This window comes from Gopherus evgoodei, chromosome 3 (genome assembly GCF_007399415.2).
Source record: "Gopherus evgoodei ecotype Sinaloan lineage chromosome 3, rGopEvg1_v1.p, whole genome shotgun sequence".
In the NCBI taxonomy this organism is placed as follows: Eukaryota; Metazoa; Chordata; order Testudines; family Testudinidae; genus Gopherus; species Gopherus evgoodei.
In genome coordinates, this window is record NC_044324.1 from 21,343,007 (window position 1) to 21,368,097 (window position 25,091).

General features: G+C 40.2%; 1 protein-coding gene across 1 annotated transcript in view; it reads right to left on the reverse strand.

Annotated features, from left to right (window-relative positions):
* The window catches only part of TFAP2D (transcription factor AP-2 delta), a 54,764-nt gene extending 44,169 nt beyond the window's left edge, over positions 1 to 10,595 (reverse strand). The window contains exons 1-3 of the mRNA XM_030558421.1: positions 10,525 to 10,595; positions 9,216 to 9,713; positions 5,687 to 5,747 (exon numbers count right to left, since the gene is read on the reverse strand). Of these exons, the coding sequence (XP_030414281.1) occupies positions 5,687 to 5,747; positions 9,216 to 9,713; positions 10,525 to 10,563 (598 nt within the window). The 5' untranslated portion in view covers positions 10,564 to 10,595. The remainder of the gene's footprint in view (positions 1 to 5,686; positions 5,748 to 9,215; positions 9,714 to 10,524) is intronic.
* Positions 10,596 to 25,091: the final 14,496 nt, after the last annotated feature.

The following is a 25,091-nucleotide window of genomic DNA, read 5'->3' on the forward strand; positions in this document are numbered from 1 at the left end:
GTGCGCTGGGCAACGTGTGCATTGTGTTTTGCGCCCTGTCCCAGTCTGTGCTATGGAAGTTCTCTTTGTGTGGCTTGGATTGTGCGCCGGTGCGTCCGTGTGTATGCTATGGAAGTTCTGTTTGTGTTGCTTCCAGGGTGTGTGAGTGTGTGTATGCTATGGAAATTCTGTGTGTGTGGCTTGGATGGTGCACCGGTGTGTGTGTGTGTATGCTATGGAAGTTCTGTTTGTGTTGCTTCCGGGGTGTGTGTGTGTGTGTGTGGCTAGCGCGTGTTTCAGCCATTCACAGCCAGGCCGAGCTGAAGCTGTTGTCCCGCGTTAGGAAGCACAAAAGCCCCCAGCCTTGCAATGGAGCAGAAGGTGAAGAAACTAGCAGAAGGTCAGCACAGAGCGGACTCCCCAGCCCCCCAGTAACTCCTTCCATGCTACAGCTGAAGCCACATTTCCATGCAGCTCTGACGGAAATGGGGCGTTTGTTCCCATCCCCAAGTTTCGCAGGGAGCCTGATCTTGCAAACATTAGCGACCAGTTGCAGCATTGGCTTGACACCACAAGGGAAGATTTGTGCAGGCAAACAAAACCGACTCCCTCCCAACCTAATCAGGTGCTTGCCGTTCCCGTGTAGGGCAAAGCAAGCTGCAGGAATAGGTTTTTTATAAATCATTATTATTTATTTTATTTGACGCCTAATAAACACAAACGCCTAACGCAGCGCGGATTACAGACCCTGCCTTCTAGCGTAACCCCTCGACCAATGTTTGTTGTTGTCGGTTTGAGATTATCTCGGCTGGAACTGCGAAACCTATTAATTAAACAAGTTATTAGGATTTAATACAATTCAAATTGGCCCCTGAAAAGAGACAGCCGTGTTAATTACAGAGCATTAGGGCTCAGGACACAATTATAGGTATTACAGGATTATCAAGACTATTGTAAGGTTCTTCAGCGGATAAGAGCTGGTGGTGGAAAGGAGGTGGGGCCTGAGAACAACAAACGGAAGAAAAGACAATTGAAAGATTAAATTGCCTTTATGTATAGTGCTATATTAGCCTACTGTACAGGATGCGCCTGTGGATCCAGATCTTATCCTTTGCCCTTAATTACCTGGAGAAAATAAGTTTCCTTTTAGTGGAAAGTTTCACAACATCATTGTAGAACGATACATTATCCTTTGTTATGTAAGACCGAATTCTGCTTTTTCGATGTTCTACATATATATTGTATTTTGGATACAGAATAGTACTGGAGAAATGTAGGAATAGGTATAGCCTTTCTTGGGGTGGCGGAGGGGTGAGAGAGAGAGAGAGAGAAGGGGAGAGGGAGAGGGAGATACAATAGGATAATCTAGCTTGAAATAGAGAATATTTAGCAAGCAAGCAAAATAAATTCCCTGTTAACTTCCCTGCCAAACAGGTGTTTGCAATGTAAATGAAATAAAAGCAATAAAGGATATTACCATTCCTGTATCTGCCCAGTTTTCAGTACCACTATTGCAGAGATTACAGAGATAGTATATGGAAAGCACCTTTTACACCCAGATCTAGTCTACCGCTCCTTCCATGTATGACCCGAGGTATCATAAAGGGGAAAATGTCTTGGGGAGCTTCAGTTTGTTGTTCTGTGTTAACATCGCCTCTAAGCGTCCCCCGCTTAAACTCTCGCCCTTAATGAGTGAGACATGAGGCTGCAGTTTCGTCATGAAGTGTCTCAAATTAAAACTGAGGATCAGAGAAAATGATCAAGCCGCATCGAATCCCTTTCAAATTGGAGGCAGCGCCATAAGTAAATACATAAAAGGCAGAAGAGAGAAGGGGAAGCGTCTTTCCCATGATTTTATTGGCAGACTTTTGGGTGACTGATGCTTGAGCTTTTAAGAATTTGTGTTTTTAATCAAATAAGATCTGACAGTGTTCCTAGCTAGGCATTAATGCCTCCGCATTCGCATGTCAGTCACCTCTAAGCGATCTGACAAACTCAAGATCTCTGAGAACGTGCAGAGTTCAGATCATATTAATTCCCCCAAAATGTTTTGATTCAAAGTAGTTTGTATTTTATGTTGCCAAGGGCAATCGAAAAAGAGCAATTGCCGATAGCCTGGCCCCTCTCTCGTCATGGCCCAGAGGCGATAGCGGTATTTAAGCATCTTGAAATTAGCCTGGGGCAGGAACGATGGATGATCACAAAGCGAAACAAGAGCTTTTTTTTTTTTTTTTTTTTTTTTTTTTTTTTTTTTTTAGAGTTTGCCTTCTCGATTTCATAAAACGACTGGGGCCAAATGTCACCGTGTTGTCTTTTTAAATCCAAATATTTGGCGGTGAGGACACTGAAGCGGTGGATGCTTCATACGCAAGGGGGCTTGGGGGGGGGGTTAGCAAACAAGCCCCCCCCAATCAAACGGGAAGCAGGCTCTTTGGCTTTAAAATGGCAACCTAAAAGGGAAGGAGTCTATCATAATGAAAGCCGGAGACATTTCCTGGGAAAGTGTCTGAGGAGAAGGTGGGGGTTTGTTGGTGTTTTGTTTTGTTTTAATGATCCAAAACCACAGACGACTCCTGTAAATAGAAGCTTCGTTTCTTCGAGTGATTTCTTTTGAAACAGGCGATCTGAATATTCAACTTTAAGGCAAAGCTCCAGTCTGTATGTACAACATTAATATGATCTCTGCAGAATTTGGTACTCAGAAATATTAACATATCAAAGCAGCTGCCTGAGGCTAGAGAAGCTATCGATACACGAGCAGTGGGTAAAGTAAAGATTATTGGTTCTGATGGTTGGAGTAGTGGCGCTCCGGGCTATATCCTGCACACCAGTAAATGAAAGTGATAGCATGGGGATCTCTGCATCAGAATTGGTGGCAAATATTTTATCTAGCTGGTAATTATCTCGCCACCACCAAAGTCCTGCAAAAGTCTTTTACTTTCCGAGGCTCATTAAAGGAAAACAAAATCATGGCACCGAACAATATCGCAGCCAGCCAGGATGCGCAATGTCAGACCTGTGTTCGGAGACGGACACGGGGGTTTGCTGAGGCTGTTTTTGATTTATTTGTATTTGTTATAATTATTATTCAGGTTGATAAAGAAAACCACGTGGCCTTTAAGACCCCCCCCCCCTCCTCTTTCGCCGAACAATAGAATGACTTCTGTTCACGGGGAAATTACATGAGGAGCTTTGTTTTAAAATCTTTCTTTCTTTCTTCCTTCGAGTAAAAAAAGAACAGCCAACCTCATTATTTAAATATATATATATATATGTATGTATTAACGAGAAAAAAAGTCTGACACGAGCCGTTTAAAATATTAGGGAAGCCCCGAATTAATATATTCTTGATGATGTATCACTGGAAAATAAGTCTGATGTATTTATATGAGATTCTGTACCGAGGTTAGGCGTAGGATGTTTTGATTATTACTAACTCCGATCGCTTTTTTTTGAAGTCGTACAAATTATTTATTATGCATTTTTAATATACATTTGAAACGTGAAGACTCATCTTTGATATCTACGCCTGACTTCATCAAGAGGTAGCTCCTGTGCAGCTTCGGTTCCGCACTAGATCAATGGAGGAAAAAGCTTATATTTTCAGGCCGGATTTCCTTTACTATCAATCTTTAAATCCTTGAGCAACTTGATCGCTTACAAAAAAAAAAGTCTTGACTGCAATCAGCCACACAGGTAATTGGAAACTCCTTAGCTGAGCTGGAGAAATTGAATAAACTGGATGTGAACAGAACGGATATATGAATCCTCTCTCACAAGGGAGATTAGATCCCAGCCAAGTAGTCCAGACATAAACCCCAATTTATGGGAATTCATTCACTCCCCGTCTCTCTTTGCTAAGGATTTAGCTTCCTAGAGGTCAGATTTTGGTTCAGAAACGAAAACATTTTCTAAGATATAATTAATATCAACTGAATTGCAAGAAGAAAGAGCCAAGGGGAAACACGCAGGCGGGGGTAAAGCCTTTTTATGGACAGATTGCAACCGATAGGAACTGCTAACACACATCCATGTAGAAGCAATCCCTGCGACGTCCTGAAGTTTCAACCCGCCATGCTTCTCCGGTACTACTGCAAACAGAACTGTGGGAGGAATGTCACCCTCAACTCCTCTGTTTTCCCCCACTTTACAGACTTCAGCAGCCTCCCTCTCCCCCCCCCCCCCGCCCTTGGTTCATTCCTATGTGAAATAAGAATTAAATCTAACTTGCCTCCGAGCCGTGTGGCGGGGGCTACATTTTTAAACCAGGGGATATGTATAGTGTTACACAGGACGGACTCCAAAGACAACCCCAGGTTGGAAGGAAGAGGCCAGCGCCGGGAAAGATTGCAATTAGTGGCGCTGTTCTTTCAGCACCAGAGCTAGTGTCACCAGCCTTCTCAATGACGGCCCCACCTTTCAGCTACCGTCCACATTGCTTTGAATAACAGCCTCTCACTTGGCTTTTTGTTCTCTCAGCTACCACGTTGACACTACCAGGCCCCGGCGTGTTTGTGCTGTCGGATTTCATTGCTGAACGTTATGCTAGTGCTAAAATCCTTGGCAAGCAAATCACTCTTGTTTAAAATACAAGTGGATTCAGTTGTTATCCACCCCACCCACCTCCCGCCTTTTGTTTTGGGCTAATTCTCCCCTCCCACAGTCACTGGGTCAAGATTTACAATGCTCCTTGCCACCAAACTGGGGATTTCAATCTGTACGTGGGATAAAACAACCAGTCGAAACAATTCGGAGTGACTCACCATCTGTGTCGGATCTCAGTCTCTGTTTAATACTAGAGGTTTTTTTTTTCCAAAGCAATTTTAATGGCGATTCGTTCCCGGGTGTATTTTATTTTTTATTTAAATCTATAGTTTGTCCCAGGATCTGAATAATAACATCGGTTTTATTCTACTTCGATAACACGGCACCTAATAGCATAACGAATAAGAACGGACTTCATTCAACAGGAAGGTGAATAATAACGGGAAAGAATATTACTTTCTAAGACGTAGGGTGGGTCTTTGACAAATCCCTTATATTCGTTTGATAATGAATACATATATTTCTGATAAGCATTATCTTGGGATACAGTATGTCTCTATATTGGAGTTGAATATATGGGCCTATGGACAATGCGGCCTATTTTTGCATCTCTTAGTCAAAACAGATTTTTCCCCCCAAATAGTCATGAGCAAGGTATTCCGGAAAAAGAACAGAATCTGCAGATATTTTCAGAAGCAGATGGAATCAAGGGCTGCTTTACCCAGGCAGCTAACTACTTTGTCAATCACTGATTTATCAACCGCTCTGTAACACTGAGTTATTTATTATATTCATATTTCCAGAACTCTCGCCCTGTACATAAGAGATCAGCCTGTAAATTTAACAGCCAGGCACTAGAGAGCACAAATATTTTTAAATCAAAACAAGAAATCTACCTGAGAAACGGGGAACTAATGAAATAAACCGAAACCTCGATTCCCTTTCATTTCGGAGAGCTGCCATGAAGGGGGGTATTTGTAAATTACAGATACGCTACAAAACCATCAAGACACTACATTAGTTTTAACGTGCTTCTCTTTGAATTCATCAATCGTTTTCCAATATATCTGTAATATGCTTGCACAACAACAGCCAGAGAGAGACATAGGGTTGTTTTTTTAAAAGAAGTCAAATATAGGAAAATATTTTTTAACCTGCTTACCTCTCCTTATCACCCCACCTTGGCTGTTCAGTACTAGCCCACATTGGGCCTCCACCGACCCCTTCAATTATGAAAAAAAAAATCAGTCAGATACCAAAACGCTTAAAATTAAGCAGCGTTTGTTTTTAATATGAAGCTCGGTCAATAACGACAGTAAAGACAATATTTCAGCAACACATTTCTAAAATGGGATTTAAATTACCTGACAACTCCATACAATATCTCAGTCTAATTCTTTAATCTTCCACTATCCTAGGAAATGTATTTTTCACTGAGTAAGTATCAGGTTCCTTGCTATATATATATTTGCCTAGATAGATAGATAGATAGATAGATAGATAGAAGGGGGTTTATATGGAGATAAAGGCGGTGAATGGGAATAGATAGATAGATAGATAGATAGATAGATAGATAGATAGATAGATAGATAGATAGATAGATAGATAGATAGATAGATAGATAGATAGATAGATAGAAAGGGGTTTATAAGAAGATAAAGGCGGTAATTGGAAAAGATAGATAGATAGATATAGATAGATAGATAGATAGATAGATAGATAGATAGATAGATAGATAGATAGATAGATAGATCTGAGAAGTGTATGTGTATGCATATAGTCTCTCCGTGTGTGTACATGTATACAGTGTGTGTGTGCAGTGTATACACAAAGAAATTCTCCCAAATATCTGTTGATCTAAACAAATAAAATCTAAGCAACAAAGCAGCTGTCAATAATTCTACCAGATATCGATCTCTCTCTCTCTCATGCTGTATATTGTGTGTGTATGAGAGAGTGTACACACATATACACACCCGTGTGTATGTAACATAGCCGCTCATGCGCTATGTACAAGAGAATATATGTTGATGTGTGTATGTGTGTCTTGGCTTATCTAGGAAGAGGTTTGCATTTCTACACCTCTCTTCCTTATATTTATTCTAACTCATACTCTCTTATTTTTAGATCCAATTCCTTTTTACACATATTTTTGTTGGGGATCATGAAAGGTTTAACAGTTTTTTTTACATATATACTGGGGGAAAAAAACACAGTGGAAATGTGGTAAAGACGCATTTTCCTTTACAAACAAACCAGATATTTGACATGAAAGAGTCCTTTAAGGGTGTTAACCTACTCAACAGCCCGTGAACAGTGAAGTAAATGCGGAGGGAGAGCCGGTGCATAATAAACCCCCCACTTTACAAAACAACCTTTACAGTCCTGGCGCTCTCCCCCAGTTTCACCATATTGGCGCTGGCCTGTAAGACCCTCCTTTTCAAGGCTCTTTCTTATTTTAAGTGTTCTGCTTTAAAGTGATTATGAAATCAATATGAAAAAAAACTTGGCGACTGAGCATAAATTAAAGCGGTGACGGAAAAAGGTGTGACAGTTTCCTTTGTTGTCCATGGAAAATCTTTTTAGGGGACTGAAAGATGCCACTCCAGCCCCAAGACTGTTTGCATCTGTTAGGCTGACTTAAACCGCCCTCTAAACTATTGGACTTTCACTTAACATTCTGTGCAGGGGAAAGTATATTTACATTTGTTGCATTGGAAATGAGGCATATGCTGATGACCGTTTTAAAAAGAAAGACGCAGGAGAAGGGGAAACTAGTTAGACCACCGTTTTGGTTTATAGTCCGCCTGTCCTCTCTATTTCAGTTTACCACCAAAACACCTCCCACTAAACACATGGTGAAATTAACAAGCCCGAAAATGTGTTTTGAAGCAACTAAATACATACATTCAATTTCTCCCCGATGAGTCTTTTCTATACCTCAATATATTTCCCTCTTCTGTATGGAAATAGAGGGGGTGAAAAATAAGTGAAAGGGAGGGTACCAAGATGCAAAGGGGGGATCAGGTTTATTTTTTAAATGGATTTTGATCAAATGATGAACCTTTACCTCTATTTTTTCCAAAGCTGTTTATTTCTGTTTTTAATAAACATGAATCTGGAGTTGCCAACTTAACCAAGTTTTATTATTTCTATATTATTATGATTTGTAAGGGAAATATGTTGTTTGGTCGGATGACATTGCATAAATGACCAGTTGAATGGCACTAAGTCGAAAATTGGATAAAGTATGGTGCTCTTTTGCACAGGATTTAGGCATTGTCCGCTGCCTTGCAAACGTTCTTAATCCCCTCTTTTGAAAGATACAAGGCTTTGTGCCCGGCAAAGAAAAAAAATTTGTACAGACACAAAAAAATCAGCAGCAGACGTGGTTATAAAAAGGAGTAAATAGGTTTTAGTTGGGCTAAGAAGTGAATGCCAGATTTGGGGGTTAGGGGCTGGACATAAGGGAAGCCTTATGGAAAATATATTTTAAAAATGCCCAGAGAATATACAATTATTTAGTGAATTTAAATATAGAAAAATCAAGATTTAAAGAGTTTCTCCTCCAAAGGGATCGAACAGATAATATTCTTTGGTTGGTATTCCCTCTCCTCAATAATCCCTTGCTCCGAGGTAAATAGAGGAAAATCTTTCTAACTGGGATCTTCTTAGTTCTCCAAACTTCTGGGTTCTTTTAGAGCAGCTGATCCCTATGTATGGGGGAAAGGACAACATAGAGTGCATTGTGGGAAAGGAAGCAAAGACTGAGGGGAAGTAAGTACAGTAAATACGGTTAAATCCGTTTTAGCCTGGCTACATCTGGAGTGAACCTGGCTCCTTAGCTTGTTTAAAGGGAAAGTATTTGTATAATTGCTTTTTTAAAAATATGTATTGTTCTAATAAATGATAGTTTTAAAAATACATTTTAATTTGGGACAAATAGATGCCTGGATATCAATTCTTAGCTGATGATAACGGATTCATAAATGACTACAAACTAGGTTATCTAGATAGATAGATAGATAGATGATAGATAGATAGATAGATAGATAGATAGATAGATAGATGATAGATAGATAGATAGATAGATAGATAGATAGATAGATAGATCTGCATCCATATCTATATGTCTCAAGACCTTCACTATTTTACTGTCCAACATTTATTTTATTCTTTACTTTTTGCTTTAACATTTCATCTATCGCAGTTAAACTAAGGGATATCTGCAGGACACCATGAGATTTTTTTTTAAAATATCTCATAGCAGAGATATATTTTTTCCTGACGTTTCTCCTTCCCACCTCCCTCGGTCTATTTGGATTTTTATATGTGTCCGCGTGTTAATTAAATATATACATTTACCACACACATTAGGAAAGGGAGAAAAACGGATTTAGGTGGATTATTTTGTAGCCATTTCGAGTGCCTTTGGTTTGGAGGGGATACACACAAACACACACTATCTCCTGATTAACTAGCCAAATCGCACCTGTTTCAACTCAGCCACCATCTAAAACGTTAATCCAGGTGCGAGGTTATTTGTCAGGCAAGAGGACTACATGTTTTTAGTTTTGGACCCTGGAAATGGCTCTTATGCCTCCACCCTATGTGATCGGTGTGAGAGCGATCCTGAAGCGAAGAGGCTATGAGGAGGATGCATCATCGAAAGTATATTGCATGCTATTTACCTGCAAATCGTCTGTCCCCGAGGCTGCAAGCCCGAGGCTTGGTCCTGGCAGGAGTCTTTGATCGGGATGCATCCCATATTGGGACCCATGGCTCATAAGAGACAGGTCGTGGCGCCGGTAAGCATCTAAACATCCCAGCTCTCGCCTCTGCTCGTCCAAGCAAGAGGATTTGAGAGCCCGGGCGTTGTGCAGGTTAATAAAATCGGTGGGTTCCCCATGGTGGAGCTGCTGGTAGTATTGCTGCGAGTGGTGGAGAGAATTCAAGGAGTAAGCGTCAGGGTTGACTGCCGGGTGGCCGTGTTGGAACTCGTAGTGGAAGGACTGGTGATGCAGTGGTGTGTACTGGTGATTAGTGGAGAAATATGGGGAAGCAAACTCAGTGCCCGTGGTGGAGTAAGTTAGAGGCGAAGAGGAGGAATAGGCGACAGTTGAGTTGGCCACAGACTCCAGACATCCAAGCTGCATCAAACGATAGCTGTTTGATCCGTCGTGACGTATCTGAAAGGAAGAAAGGAAAAGGAGACCCCAAAACTGGAGGTTTGTCATTTAAAACACAGTGTGCGACTCTGCCCAGCACCCTACCCGGCATAGCTTCCCCCCATTCGAGGTGCCTGGCTCCAAGCCGCCCCAAGGTCGCTTCCCCAACACCTTGGGCGGGTGTCATGCAGGTCTGGTCAAAATAATAAATAAACACCCGAACCTGCCTTAGTGCAGTCGAGCAAAACGAATCCACCGCACAGAAATTTAAAAAAAAAAGGGACCACAACCAAAAGTACTGATCGCAGCCTGTGCTATCTGGGACTGAAACAAAAAGTCATCATGCAGAAGGGCTTTAATTCCACGGGAACACTCAGAAGGGGGGAAAAAATCTCGCCCATGTGTTATAGAGCATTACACATCTAGATAGCTAGCTGCCGCCTTCTTGTGTTTGGAACCCCGGTTTCTAAGGAATCCCGTCACATTGTCCCCGTCAAATGTTGCTAGAGGAAGGCCAAGCTCCATCCTTGCTACATCTTCCCGTTTCTGGCGATTTAATTATTTTCCCCCCAACTTCATTATGTTATTAGGGGTCTAATTCTGTTTTCGTGCTGGGACTGTTTCAAAGTGGCAATGAGTTGCTCTGGCTGGTGACAGATGTCATAACGAATTCTCTCCCTATACCTCTTTAAATGATCTCTGAAGCAGGATTATAATTAAATGTAACGGTCCAATATGGATTAAAAAATGGAAACAACCACAGAGGCACACACGCTCACACCCATGCACACACACACCCATGAACACACACACACATACACACACAAAATACCTCTGCTTCGTGGACTAGTCCTGGAAATGTAGTTGACATTTTGGGTTCTCCGAAAAAAGGCTCAGGATAAACTTCCCTCTCAAAAAAATCAAATCAAATCAAAATAAATTTAAAACATCCAAACTCCTTGTATCCCCACCCGGTTTTTAAAAAATCTATATCTACGAGAGAATTTGCAATGTATCTGCATAGATCAGATCGCTTTCCTTTTCCATGCACCACCCTAAAAACCTGTAGGAACAAAATTTTCCCTCTGCACAAAAGCAGCTCCCTGGATCAGATTTTGTACTTGCTGGGTATTTCTTTGGCTGATGTCGTAGGTCCCTTGGTAATATAGAAGTTTTGAAAATTAAGCATCAGCACTGAGAACTGGGAGGACAATAGATAGAGGAGCTTCATCCCAGGAGACAAGGAATAAATATTGTATCTTCGCCTAATAAGGAACTGTAGGTTCTTTCAACATTTTTATACAGTTTTTCCTCCACTCTTTAGAATGCTTTTTTTCTCACACAGGCTAATATGGGAGCTAATCTGATCGAAGGGGGCATTTTGAACACATTTTATCGGGAGGCTATAGAGCTAATAGAGATAGTAATCTATATTAATTAAATCGTCATTTTTAATAGGTAAGTGTGATCCTTCCTGTTGGTTCTATTGCTTTTAAATATAGACCCAAATAAAAGATTGCACATTTTTGGTGTGTGTCTTTAGCTGTATTTTTCTAAATTAAAACAATGTTGCTGGGCTTGATTTTTTTCTTACGTTTACATCGAATTCAAGTTCATCCCACATTCCAATCTTTTTTTAAATAGTTTTTCAAATAAATAGCTAGTCTGAGACCATAAAGCATAATTGCACTGAATTTTTATACACACACACACACACATACACACGTATATATACCTTACATATAGTGTATATATATATATATATATATATATACATACATACACTTAAAGATACACACATACACTTAAATATACACACATATGAAATATGAGGGAAAAGATGGGATTGTGTGAGAGGAGAGTGGACCGTTTTCCATTTAAATTAAGTTTTATTTTTAGTTTTTTTAAAGAAGTGCTGATACATTTTATTCGTGGAAAATTAATTGAAGCTGGATAGCCCTGTATTGCACATATGAAGGTTTTACAAATATATTTATATATTTATTTATTGACAGTGGTAGGTTGGGTCTGAAGCACACTTAGGAGAAGAACGAAGAAGACGACGAAGAAGAAACGTTCTATTTAGAACGAGAAGTATCAAAATACAAACGACCGTTCCAAATCGAGCACAATCCTGGGAAGTTGTAAACGTTCTGAGAAAGGTTCCTGGCCAAATGGCATTTCCTGCCGATGTGTGCCTGCTGATGGCTAGTTTCTACAGATTACAAGCCTGGAGTTAAAAGAGGGTATAACTCTCTTTTAATTGCCATTTAATTTGGTTTGCTTTTCAGTGTTTAGCTGCAAAGGTGTCTTAATAATAAGCCGCAGGCAAATAGGCATGTGGCTTTTTTTTTTAAGGTCTACTTTTGGGGAGGGTTTACTGGTATCTGTTCATGCAGGCTAACAAGGGCTGTCATTCAGCCCTCTTTTCTTTATACAAATGGACAAAGGCACACGACTAGAATTGAAATGCATTGTCTGAGATGGAAAAGTGCGATTATCCAGGCGTGCACAAGGGTCAGCAGCAAACACTTTTTAGCACGCCAATGTTTTATTAGTGGGTTCATCTTGGCAGAGTTGCCCCCCCCCCCATTCTCCTTAATGGAGAAGGAGGAGGATAAGAGGAAGGAAAGGCATTTTATTAACTTTTTTTCTTTTAATAGGGAATTTCGACACTGATTATTCTAATTACTGAGAGAGCAAAGGTCCCTTTTCTTTCCCTATGTTTGATATTCCAGGAACGATTCCACATGCTAGCAATAGCTGGAGTTCTCAAGAGTCTGGTAGACAAGATGATGAAATAATGTGGAGTAAATAAACAAGCTGGACTCCTTTAAATTATTGCCCCACTCCCAATGAATGGAATATGTGTGTACAGTAAACACACAAACAATAGGGCATAAACCTAAAAAAGTTAAGACACCTTGAATAAATACTTCTGACATATAAATGACTTTGTTTCTTCTTCTTCTTCTTCTTCTTCTTCTTCTTCTTCTTCTTCTTCTTCATTCAGACACAAAACAATCTCTCAACACTCTTTAGAGGTAAAGATTTTCCTGAAAACGATGATTTATATCACTATTAATGCCTAAGGATGTTATTTTTGTCGCATGGATGTTATGTTTGTTTTGATTATTGTTTCTCCTTTGCAATTTATATTAAAAGGGGTTGAACTACAAATAAATACAGCAAAGAAAAAAAAACACAACGGAAAACGCGATAGACTAGGCTGTGCGTGGGGACAATGAGTTATGAAAAGAGTGGATGTGAGTCAATTTTCCCACAGGATCATACAGTATTTTCTTTCCTATTATCATATGTATGTAAATTCATTCCTCAGATCAATGCTTATAAAGAGCTAGTTCTCCACAGAACACATCAACCTTCTATTTATTTACTTGGAAAACTTCCATATGGGGAGTGGGAGTTATTTCCGTTTGAGTTTTGCTAGTCTCATTGGCTGCAAGTACTTTCTGCCCCCAAACAGGAAGTAACGCTTACATTTTAGGACATATACATAATTAGTTAAGTGGGACGCACGTTTACTAAACAAGGACTGATTCCTTCAGTACCCACTTAACAAAGGGAGTCACTCCTCCCCTCCTCCACCGCACGCAAAAATGCACAGTCGCAAATAAAGCGAAAGATGAGCCGAACTTCGCTTGTGTGGGGAGTTTTGATCAGTGAACCAAACTACAACAAAATGTTCCTGTTTGGAGGAAAAGTTTAAGAAATCTACGTGCCATATGCACGTACTGGTCAATTCCATCTGTTCTGTTTGGTTCTGTCCCCTATGCTTTTCTAAGGCACACCATATAGACAGTTTGTTTCTAACCTCCCCCCAAACCCAATTAATAGGCTGAGGCAAGCTGCAGATCACTTATTAATTACTCCAAAAGAAGTTCTTTCAGGAAAGTTAATTGGTATCTTTCTGTTTTCCTATCCTCGCCATAAGCTAATGGCCACAACAGACTTCAGCGCGCGGCTTAATTGAATTAGCTGGGTAAATTATTTAATAGAGCGTGCTCTCCCATTGACGAGCGTGCAGAGGTTTCTTCTTTGGGGAGAACCTAGCCTGACATTAGGGATGGTGAATTTCGAAGGGAGGACTGGGCAAGGCAGACTGGACTTCTGAAAAGTGCTCCTTGTCTGTGCTCCTCTTAATTCATTTGGTATAAAGCTGCGGCTGCTGTTGTGGCAGGAAGCTTGGTCTGGATGTCTGGCTGTTGGGCCATATCAACTGCCCAGAACCGTTGAGCAGAGTGACTTGGTGTTTGACCTAAAAATGTTCTCAAGTATTTACAGACCAGCCTGGAGCTAAATTTTCATTTTCCTGTCCCTTACCCGTGCTCCTTCTAGAGTCCCTGGTTCCGAGGCAGGCTGACTTCACAGTGTTTCTTTTTATTACAGATCACGAGCCTGCAGTTAATAGTCTTTACTGGCGCAAACCTCCCAGCGACTTTAATGGGAGTTTTGCCAAAGTCTTAGGACCAATTCTCCTTTCAAAGGGAGTTTGAATGAACAATGTGATGAAAGACTCAACAGCAGGGATCCACTTTAAGACCTTTTGTGAGAGTTGTAGCCACACGCCTACAGAAGAAGCGTCTCTATCCTTCACTGGCCGACAAAGGCTGTTGACGAAAGAGTATGTTTGCCTTTCCCTGTGGCTTTTTGTGAGTTTCTAAAGTGTGAAGGGCGTGAGCTTCGAGGAACCTCCTCTTGCCTTAAAAGAAAAGGCATCCCTTCGAATAAGATCCCGGGGACATTTCTTTGTCCACCCGTCTTTCTAACCTCGTAACCCATTGCTTTCGGGAGTCCGATTGCTTGTGAGGCTTTGTCTTAGCAGCCGCAAGGCTCCTGCCAATAATTTTGACTCCTGAGAGAGTGAAAACTGGACGCAGAAGGGCAAATCCAGACTATGAGCTACACTCTGCAGGCCGCACCCCGGCAAAACTTCAGTTGACTAGCCTTCTTGAAGAAGGGATTTCAGGATTGGTCCCTGCATGCATATGGTTTATCACAAGACATCCAGGTGGTCAATATCAGAAGGTTAGATGCTGCTGTATTCCATTACAGATCTTTTGTGTTAAATTCAGAAGACCATACCTTAGGTAAAACGCTGCAGGATTTGATCTATCTATCTATCTACACAACAAGACGATAGATAGATAGATCTTGTAAATATGCTGAAAATGGTATTACACTTAATACCTTTTAAATATTCGAATTTTTCCTATTGGAGATTGTTATCTTAAGACCCTAATTCATAAGACACCCTTGTTTCTTCTTCTTCTTCTCTCTCTCTCTTTCTGTGTCTCTCTTTGTATGTGAGGGGGGGACAATAAACACAAACCCGTGATTTCACCTAATATTGCTAAAGGAATCAAGTTACATATCTTTTTGCGGAGTTTTGGGTTGCTGTGGCCAAGTTAGCATTTTTGGAAGAGTTTCCCCCCCCCCAGTAGATTAAAATTTGCCATTGGTACCCTCCTCCTCTTTCCTTTTTAACTCCAACTAACAATTTTTTCTCGCCACAACACTCCATCATCTTTGTACATCTGTATTTTGCTTCAACACAGAAGCCGAGAGGCAACATAAGGGGACGGAGAAAAGTGCATCTGCAAGCAATTAAAACGCGGTGAATATATTAGTCTAAAATTAAAGGGCATAACTAGTGTCTGCGAGTAGTCTCTTTGATAACAGCGAAAATTCTTCTCGCTGAGATTTTGGCTGAGACTCAAGGGCAGCTATTCAAAGACTGGGGCCTGCCATCCTTAAACATCTAGCCGAGTATGGTTTTAACGTGGACTTGATCAATATTTTCCTACAAAAATAAGGATGGGACTGAATTCAGCCTGCACCATCCAATGCAATATTTTAGAATGGACTCCTTAGCCAAGCCAGCTTGGCAGCTCAATCTACTCTCCAATAATCAACGTTTTCACACATTCCTTGCATACACTGATCTCTTAAACAGCCCAGAACAGGCAAACCACTCCCCTGGGTTTGAAATCAAGACCCTTCACTCAGAACAGATTCTGTTTGAAAGCACAAAGAACATTATGCCCAGTGTCACTCACTGGATGACCCCTTTGTTCCAGCCTTCCCTTTCTGTTCTTTATTGACTATTGTGACCATACTGTTTGCACAGATTCTCGTGTTGTTCTCCTTCCTCCTGGCTGTCATCCCTTCGACTTGTGTCATTAGCTAATTTCTTCTTCTTAATTGGTGTTGCTTATTCCAAATCATAAACTAGACAGGGATGGCCCTAATTTGGTTCCTCTAGGTGCCTTGCTGTTTGATTCCTACGATCTTTGTGTCTCCAAACCAGCTTCCTATTCTTGCAAATATCTTGCTCTCTTCAGTACTTAAGTGCCGTGTGTTAAAACCCTTCTGTCCTTGCTCAAGTTAATTTACCAATGTCTTCAATGGGAGCTTTGCCTGAGGGCTGTGGAGAGACTGCAGAACCTAGTGTGAAGGGTTGCATAGGAATCTTTCCTAAAGGATGATCAAGAATGGCCATGACCCCACTGACTCATCAATACCATTTTGCTACATTCTGGGTGTCACAAATCTGTAGTTTTCTAGGTCTTTCATACATTCCTTCTTAGAGCTGTGTCAAGGTATTTTTCCCACTTTGAACTTTAGCGTCCTAAAAGTGGGGACCTGCATGTACCCTTCTAAGCTTAATTTCTAGTTTAGATCTGATAGTGCAGCCACCAGCCAAAATATAGTGTTTGGCACACTTTCTGTTCCCCCAAAACCTTCCCTGGGGAACCCAAGACCCAAACCCCTTGGGTCTTAAATCGAGGAGAAACAAACCATTCCCCCTCCTTTCCCCCTCCCAGACTTTCCCCTTCCTGGGTTACCCTGAGAGACTACACTGATCCAAACTCCTTGGATCTTAAAATAGAGAGGAATTAACCTTTCCCCCCCCCCTTTTCCCCCACCAATCCCTAGTGAGTTCAGACCCAATCCCCCTGGGTCTTAAACAAGGAAAAAAATCAATTAGGTTCTTAAAAAAGAAAGCTTTTAATTAAAGAAAGAAAAAGTAAAAATTATCTCTGTGAAATTAGGATGGAAAATGTTTACAGGGTATTCAAATTCATATAGCCTAGAGGGACTCCCTCCCTGCTAGCCTGAAATTTAAAGTTACAGCAAACAGAGGTAAAATCCTTCCAGTAAAATACACATTCACAAGTTAAGAAAACAAACATAAGACTAATTCACCTTTTCTAGCTAGTACTTACTATTTTGAACACTAGAGACTGTTTCAGAAAGATTGGAGAAACCTGGGGCGCACGTCTGGTCCCTCTTAGCCCCAAGAGCAAACAAGGAACAAAAAAACCAGCACAAACGAAGACTTCCCTCCACCAAGATTTGAAAATATCTTGTTCCCCCATTGGTCCTCTGGTCAGGTGTCAGCCAGGTTCATTGAGCTTCTTAACCCTTTACAGGTAAAAGAGACATTAACCCTTAACCATCCGTTTATGACAAGCTGTAACTGGACTTCTCTCAAATCTATGCATTCTACCTTTCCGAAGATATTTTAAATAGTTCTCCTAGCTCTTTCTCTATTCTTTAGTTAGCTCCATCCATCAGGCTATCTAGGCTGACTCTACTATCCCCCTTCAGACATTTGTAGTTCTACCCTTTTCTTTTCTTGAACCATCTTAATTCTCTCCAGTATTTCTATTGCATACCTTAGAAGGCATATGATTACTTGTGGTGGCATCTAGCCTCCATCCACATGTGTCAAGGATTCCTCCTACCTAAACAGCCAAAGCTAGCTCTTCTGTCAATTACTTCTGTGATCTCTTAGAGACCATTTTTATTTTCCATGGGTCACTAGAAAAACTAATTCTCTCTCTGCTGATACTCACACCTTCTTGTCAACTGTTGGAAATGGGCGACACCCACCTTGATTTCATGGACCTCGTTAGCACTACAAAGGTAATTTTCCCTCTCTTGATAGTCACCCCTTCTTGTCAACTCTTGAGAATAGGCCACTTCCACCTTAATTGAATTAGCCTCCTTAACACTGACCCCCTACTTGGTAAGGAAACTCCCATCTTTTCATGTGTGTATATATATACTGCTTACTGTATTTTTTACTCCATGCATCTGATGAAGTGGGTTTTAGCCCAGGAAAGCTTATGTCCAGATACATTTGTTAGTCTCTAAGGTGCCACAAGGACTCCTAGTTGTTTTTTTCTGTACTTGAAGAAAGTCTTATTACTTTATTTATGATAATCTTCTATGCAATCCTTTCATTCCTCAGCTTGGCTGTTCTCACATTTCTTACACTCTCTTCCCTTTTTAGGCAATCTTCCCAGACCTCTTCTCTATTTACCTGGTCTCTTTCCTTCACATATTTCACCTTTCTTACCCTTGAATACTTTTGGAACTTTTGTCCACCCAAATCAACTTTTCTTTACTCACAGTCTATTTGCTGCTGAGTGTAATAGAGGGCTCATAAGACCACGCTAATTTCTTTTGAATATTTTTAATCCTACTTCTGTTTAGCTATTGCTTTGTCATCTGAAATTTCGCCCCCTTCCCGGCTATCTAATTTGCTCTGCTGAAAAGTAAAGTTATAGTCTAATTACAAACCCAACCAACTTATAATTATGCATGTGTGCAGGATCAGTGTCTATCATCATATCACTAGAACTCCAGGCATATCCCTTTTTGCTAATTAACCATTGATGTCTTTCAAGTTATTTTAAGTGTGAGGAAGGGAGGTGGTCACAGATATCTCATGTTTATGTCCAATTAGCAAACTAAGCTTTCTCCAGGTGTGTCGTTTGTATTTGTATCTGTACAAATGGTGTTTGCATTTCTCCTCGCCCCCAAACCCTATTGCTCCTACTGACAAGATGTTCTGTATATAATTTCTACTGCCAGTCCTTTCCCCTGTAATTAATTAGGGAGTACATTACTAGTAGGAATTAGGACTGGGTGGAGAACAACTATTTTGTTTCTGAACATTTTTGAGGTTTCCAGGTTTATTTTCATTCTGATGTGGAACAAACAAATGAGATCTTTCCAAGGGGTTTGTGGGATAAACACACACACCCATCATGAAAACGAATTCCTAGATTAACCAATGGTTAGCACCCTCAGATAGCATAGGGACACCTGGGTTCAAATCCTTGTTCTGCATCGTTGAGTAGCAGACTTGTACCTAGGATTTATAAATTCCAGGTGAGTGCTCTAACTACCCAGTTATTATATTTTATTCCATCCTGAACCTGAGGAGTCTTCACACTAACACTGATATATTTCTCTTACATTATAGTGATGTTTTTTTTAAATAACATTTTTTTTCAATAGAAATAAAGTCATCAACATTTTTATCACTAGCTCTAGTATGAATGTCCCAAAATCCACCTCTGCAGAAAATGCAATGAAAGAAAGATTAATTTTGGATATTGATCCAAAGCCCATCAAGTCAATTGAAAGATTCCCATTAGCATCAAGGAACTTTGGATCAGGAGCTTGGAATTCACCATTTTTCAATGGGTATGTAAACCACGATACCTGTGGTATCTAGAAGGAAGCAGTGATGATAAAGCACAAAGCTTGAAAATTAACCATTGAACCCAGTTAAAACAATCCTCAAGCCAATCACAGTTTCAGGACAGTTTTGAACCATGCACTCTGTATATTTCACCCAATCAAGTCAAATAGGCCCTTGAAAATGCCCCTAATCAGAGAAACTGATGAGCTAATTTAAACCAAGATGACACTATCCACATTATTTTCAGGATGCATTTCAATATTTGAAGCAGAATCCTATCATTAAACTTCTCTCTGGTAATGGAGAATGAAAACATCTGTAGACTGTGATGTATTAAAGATGTACCTTATATTAGAATCATCCATAATTAATGCAGACATTCCAATAAATAATACAGTGTCAGGTTCTTTGGATTATTGAGTATAATCTACGGGACTCATATATTTATGTGCTGGTAGTAATAGCAAGCACATTTCCTTACCTAATTAAACACAGAGTACTGCAGTATGTTTAAATAACATTAAGGTTGTGACACAAACTTAGAAGAGTAAATTCAAAGGTAAGGCTGACATCCCTGTCCTTGCTCATGAGGCCTGGCTCCATGTGTATGCATGTGTGCAATGCATCGATTTATGGATATTCATTTTAAATCTGTCCCCCCCTCTCATCTTCATTTACAGCCTTAACACTCTTTACATTTAGGTGTAATATTAGTAATATTTTTAAGCCATTCTTTCCTCAGGAGCCTGGGATTGCTCTGAATAGCTTATACAAATCAATATTTAGGTCAAGTTATACATATGTATAAATGGAACACATATATTTATTCATGTATTTGAAAATGGGATTTTATTGACCCAAGAATCCAGGGTAGTTGCGGGGGAGCCATTCTACATTTTTGTTCGGGTTGATTCAATATTCTGGCATTTGCTATTAAAATGCATATGCTGTATCCCCAAAACTGAAGCCTGCTACTGCAGAGACAGTTGAGTCCATCAGGGGAATATATATTTATGTCTTTAAAACATATTTTAATTTCCTGATTGATCATAATGGCTCATGCATAAATTCAATTTTTTTCATTTCTCTTGCTTTAAAATTGGCATTAACATTTATTTGGCAAAGGGAAAAAAATGTTTCAAGCAACGGTATCTTGCCTGCAAAGTTTGAAATTTCTGGAATGATTTTTTTGGTTGGAGGAGGAACTATTTACAACCTTCTGACAATATCTAGGTTTCATAATGAACACGCTGATAGTGTCAAGCATCAGAGGGGTAGTTGCATTAGTCTAGGGGTTCTCAGACTTTTGTACTGGTGACCCCTTTCACATAGCAAGCCTCTGATTGTGACCCCTTATGCATTAAAGCCACTTATTTTATATATTTAACATCATTATAAATGCTGGAGGCAAAGCGGGGTTTGGGATGGAAGCTGACAGCTCGCAACCCCCCATGTAGTAACCTCACGACCCCTGAGGGGTCCTGACCCTCAGTTTGAGAACCCCTGCATTAGTCTGTATCCACAAAAACAACGAGGAGTTCAGTGGCAGGTTAAAGACTAACAGATTTATTTGGACATAGGCTTTCGTGGGTAAAAAACCCACTTCTTCAGATGCATGGAGTGAAAATTACAGATGCAGGCATAACTATACCAACACATGAAGAGAAAGGAGTTACCTTAGATGTGGAGAACCACTGGAATGGAATGAAGTGGAACATTTTCACCTGTTTAATGGAAGTGGGCTTGAACAAACAAGTTGCTCAGCCCATCCAGACCAGAATTTAAGCACATGCTTAACTTTTATTTTCTTACATAGAACAAAAAGTTCAAGTCGTGGTTTTAATACCATACAGCAACATACAGAGTGAACACTGGGTCTAGTTAGCAGAGTATTAAAGACAATTAAGTAATTTTACAGTGTGTTTATATGTGATGGTTATAGTTATAACATTTATAATATAGTGTATTTATGTACACAAATTATAATGTTATAGATATATGTGTGTCACACGTACACTATACACAGAGAGATTATTAGGTTTTGGGTGAAACTGAGTTAGGATTGTATTAGATGTGCAGTTAATTTTTATGGAGTATAATTTCTCAAGTCAATTTACACCTGCTGAGTATCTGGTCCCATATTTTGAATATAGAGAAATATATCTCAATTTGCACTTGTAATTCCCAGTAACACCAAATGGGATCTGCATATATGTAGTGATGTATATCAACTTTCTGAATATGTGCACATGTGGAATGTATACATTCTATCTATGCACGTTTTGTGTACAGTGCAGTTCCTGTTGATATCACTGTGCAACACAAGTACACACAAAGAAGATATATTTCTTTATATTGGGCATATCAACATTAGTTGGACATATGACCCTAACCTTATTTCTGACACTAAATTTGGAACCAAACCTAATCCTTAAAGATTAGATCAGTCGTTCTCAGGCTTTTTTACTGGTGACTCCTTTCACAAAGCAAGCCTCTGAGTGTGACCCCCCCCTTATAAATTAAAAACACTTTTTAATATCTTTGACATCATTATAAATGCTGGAGACAAAGTGGGTTTTGGGATGGAGGCTGACAGCTCACGACCCCTCATGTAATAACCTCATGACCCTCCTGATGGGTCCCAAACCCCAGTTTGAGAACCCCTGGATTAGATTAAATATGAAAATTGAATGTTATGCATTGCAAGCCATAAACCTTGCTATTAAAAGAGGGGAAAATATTATTCCTTGAAGTTAGAAAGATGGATAACATAAAAAGAAGCCAGATTAGACAGATAATTTTTTTTATCATCAGCCTAATACCTGCTGCCCTGCAGGATGGGTTCCTAAAACGAAAAGTTTCTCTTCTTTTATTGTCTACAAAGAGCCCCTCAACTAAGTTGTTTTTAGTAACCCAAGGAAGGAAGAACGCCTGTCTGGCACCCCTCTCCCTCCTTGTAGCAAGAGCAGGCCGCTATTGGGAGGGGTTTTCCCCACCTCCTCCCTTTGTCTTCTTGGTCAGCAGGTTGATTTCTGGAGGAGCAGCGCCGGATGCTGGCTTGTAGGAGACAAGTAGAGCCTGTTGTCGAAAGGAGCTGTCCATTCAGAACCAGTTGGCCACGTAGTGTCTGCCCGCCAAAAAAGTCAGCCCAAAACAAAAGAAAAGAGGGGAAATATTAATTAATTTAAAAAAGAAAAGGAAAGGCCAATCTGCTCAATCCTCCGCCTGCAGGCAGGCTCTAACAGAAACCACAGCTGCTTCCCCTCTCCCTCCAAGAAATCTACATTTGGGCATTAGAATACTTAAAAGGATTAGTCGTTAAATACTTGTACATTTGGTTTAATTCGCTAGAAACTCTATGTCACAGGGTTACATCAGAAAGCTAAGAGTTTTAATCTCATCTGCAGTATTTACCTAGACGTTTTATTTCTTCTGCTGCTTGTTCCAGGGCTCATATTAATATCCCACGTGCCCGGAGGGAGGAGGTTAAAAAAACTGAGCTGGTTGCTGTCTGATGGTATAAAAAATATATCAAAGGGCTTTTAAGGTAAAACAAAACAAGAAGCATGAATGGGAGTCTGGTGTTCCCTTTTGCAGCCTGGTGCTTATTGATGCTTCTGATGATGATGGAGGATGATGTTGTAAGCAGCTCATTTCCCAGGAAGGCCCTGTGGCTCTGTGGATTAGACACTGAATTGGGAGAGTTGGGTTCTGTCCCCATCTCTGCTATGTGACCAACAGTAAGTAACTCTTCCCCCTGATTCAGTTTCCCTATATAACAAATGTGCATCTCCTTTGTGAAGCAATTAGAAATCCATAGAAGAGAAGTACCATATAGGCTTGAGCTGGCAAGGCATCCAGGCCCATGTACTCAGAATTAGTTTGGTGCATAACTTTCATTAATTTCCATGTGAGTCAGGCTCCTCAATATCTTTGACAGACACTGGCTCAACAAGGTATGTAAGCAGTCCCTTCAAATTCAATGGGACTATTTACATTCTAGAAGCAAGGTGTACTTTGCTGAATTGGCTGAAGTGAAGGGCAATTGGGAGGCATCAGTGTGCATTATATGTACTGATCCATGGTGGATGTGAGTTTGTCACATCACACAGCTAGAACACCTGCCTTTTAGCTCAAGATGTTGAGACTTATGCTTTTAGCTCTGGACATCCCTGTTTGAATACCTGGTGTGTGGGCCAAGATGACAGATGTCACATGATTACCTCACAGGACTGGACCCTAAAAGAGCTATATTTGGCTACATGTCTCAAGTTAAAATGTATATATACAATATATGGAGTCACATGAGCAAGTCACATGTCCATGCATGATTTCCCTTAGTTATAGGAAGAAAATCCATTAAGTGTAGATAGGTGTCTTCCAGGATCCATTGTGAGTTAAATGTTCCTTGATGAGCCACTTAATTTGAATATTTCTTTCACATTGTGCAGGCTAAATACCTTGCTGGTGTTTCCCAGAAGCAAACACATTAGAAAATACAGTGCAGAGCCAATTCTCATAACATCAAATACAAAAATGATACATGCATAATCAGATTCAGCAAATCATTACCTTTCCATAGACACCTTACTTGACATAATTTGTACAAGATTTGTTGTAATTATATAACAGTAGTAGAAACAATGATCTACATACTCATATTTTATCAGAGAACATCACATTCAAGTCAAGCATGCTAACCACTGGGCCATGCTTTCTCTGCAGAGCTGCTGCTGCTCCTATTGATTTCAATGGGGAAGCACTGAGACTATTATTACCCTCTTTGAGAAACTGAGGCATAGAGAGATCCAGTGACTTGCCCAGAGTTAAGTAGCAAATTCTTGATGATAGGAGGCAGACTTTCTTCGTTCCTGACTGCATGCTCAAGCCATTCAAGAACTCAGGATTTATAACTCTTGGAGCCAAATACATATAAGTGACTTCAGAGCTGTTGGGCAATTCAGTGGTAATTTTAAACAGTGTAATTGAGTCCAGCAGCCGCGCTATGTTACAAAACGAGCTCCTTGGAAAACAAATCTAAAGACAAAGCATGTTGCACTATTTAACAGTTATCATTTTTATTACAATAATGCCCAGACACCCTCATTGAGATCAGAGGCCCACTGTGCCAGGCACTGCACAAATGCAAAGAAGCAGTTCCTGCCCTGAGGATCTCACAGTCTAAATAGACAAAATTGACCCAGCATAGGACAAAGGAAGGATTATTGTTCTTATTTTAAAGATGGGAACCTGAGGTACAGATAAATGAAGTGACTTGGCTAATGACGCACAAGAAGTCTGGCAGAGCTGGGAATGGCTCACAGACACCCTAAGACCCTAGACAATGCTGTAACCACTAGACTGCCTTCCTCTGGACTGGAACACAGGAGATTGTGGTTCTGTGCTCATCTCTGCCACAGGCCAGCTGGCTGACCTTGGGAAAGTCACTTCCCCTGTCCAGCTCTCAGTTTGCCTATCTGTAACATGGGGATAATGATACTGACCTCTTTTGAGATGTACTGAGGAAAAACACTGTGTAAGAGCTAGGTATTATTATTATTCCACAAGGAGAAAACATATGAAGAAAAATGTGTTCTAGAATATCAGTCCCATCTAATCTGGGACCACAGATACTAAAATGCCCTAATCATAACTGTATTGTGCGAGATCATTACAAAAAAAAATTAAAGTTGTCTCGATATCTTAACTGTGTGATTCCATATGTTCATATATATATGCATTTCATTTAAGTGCAACCTTATGAATTTCCTGGGTCTGTAATGCTTGGTTTGGGGGGTAATTACACAATCTCTGTTTTGTTTGTTGTTGGTTTGTTTTTCAACCTTCAAGTTATTGATACATACTTTCAACCATCA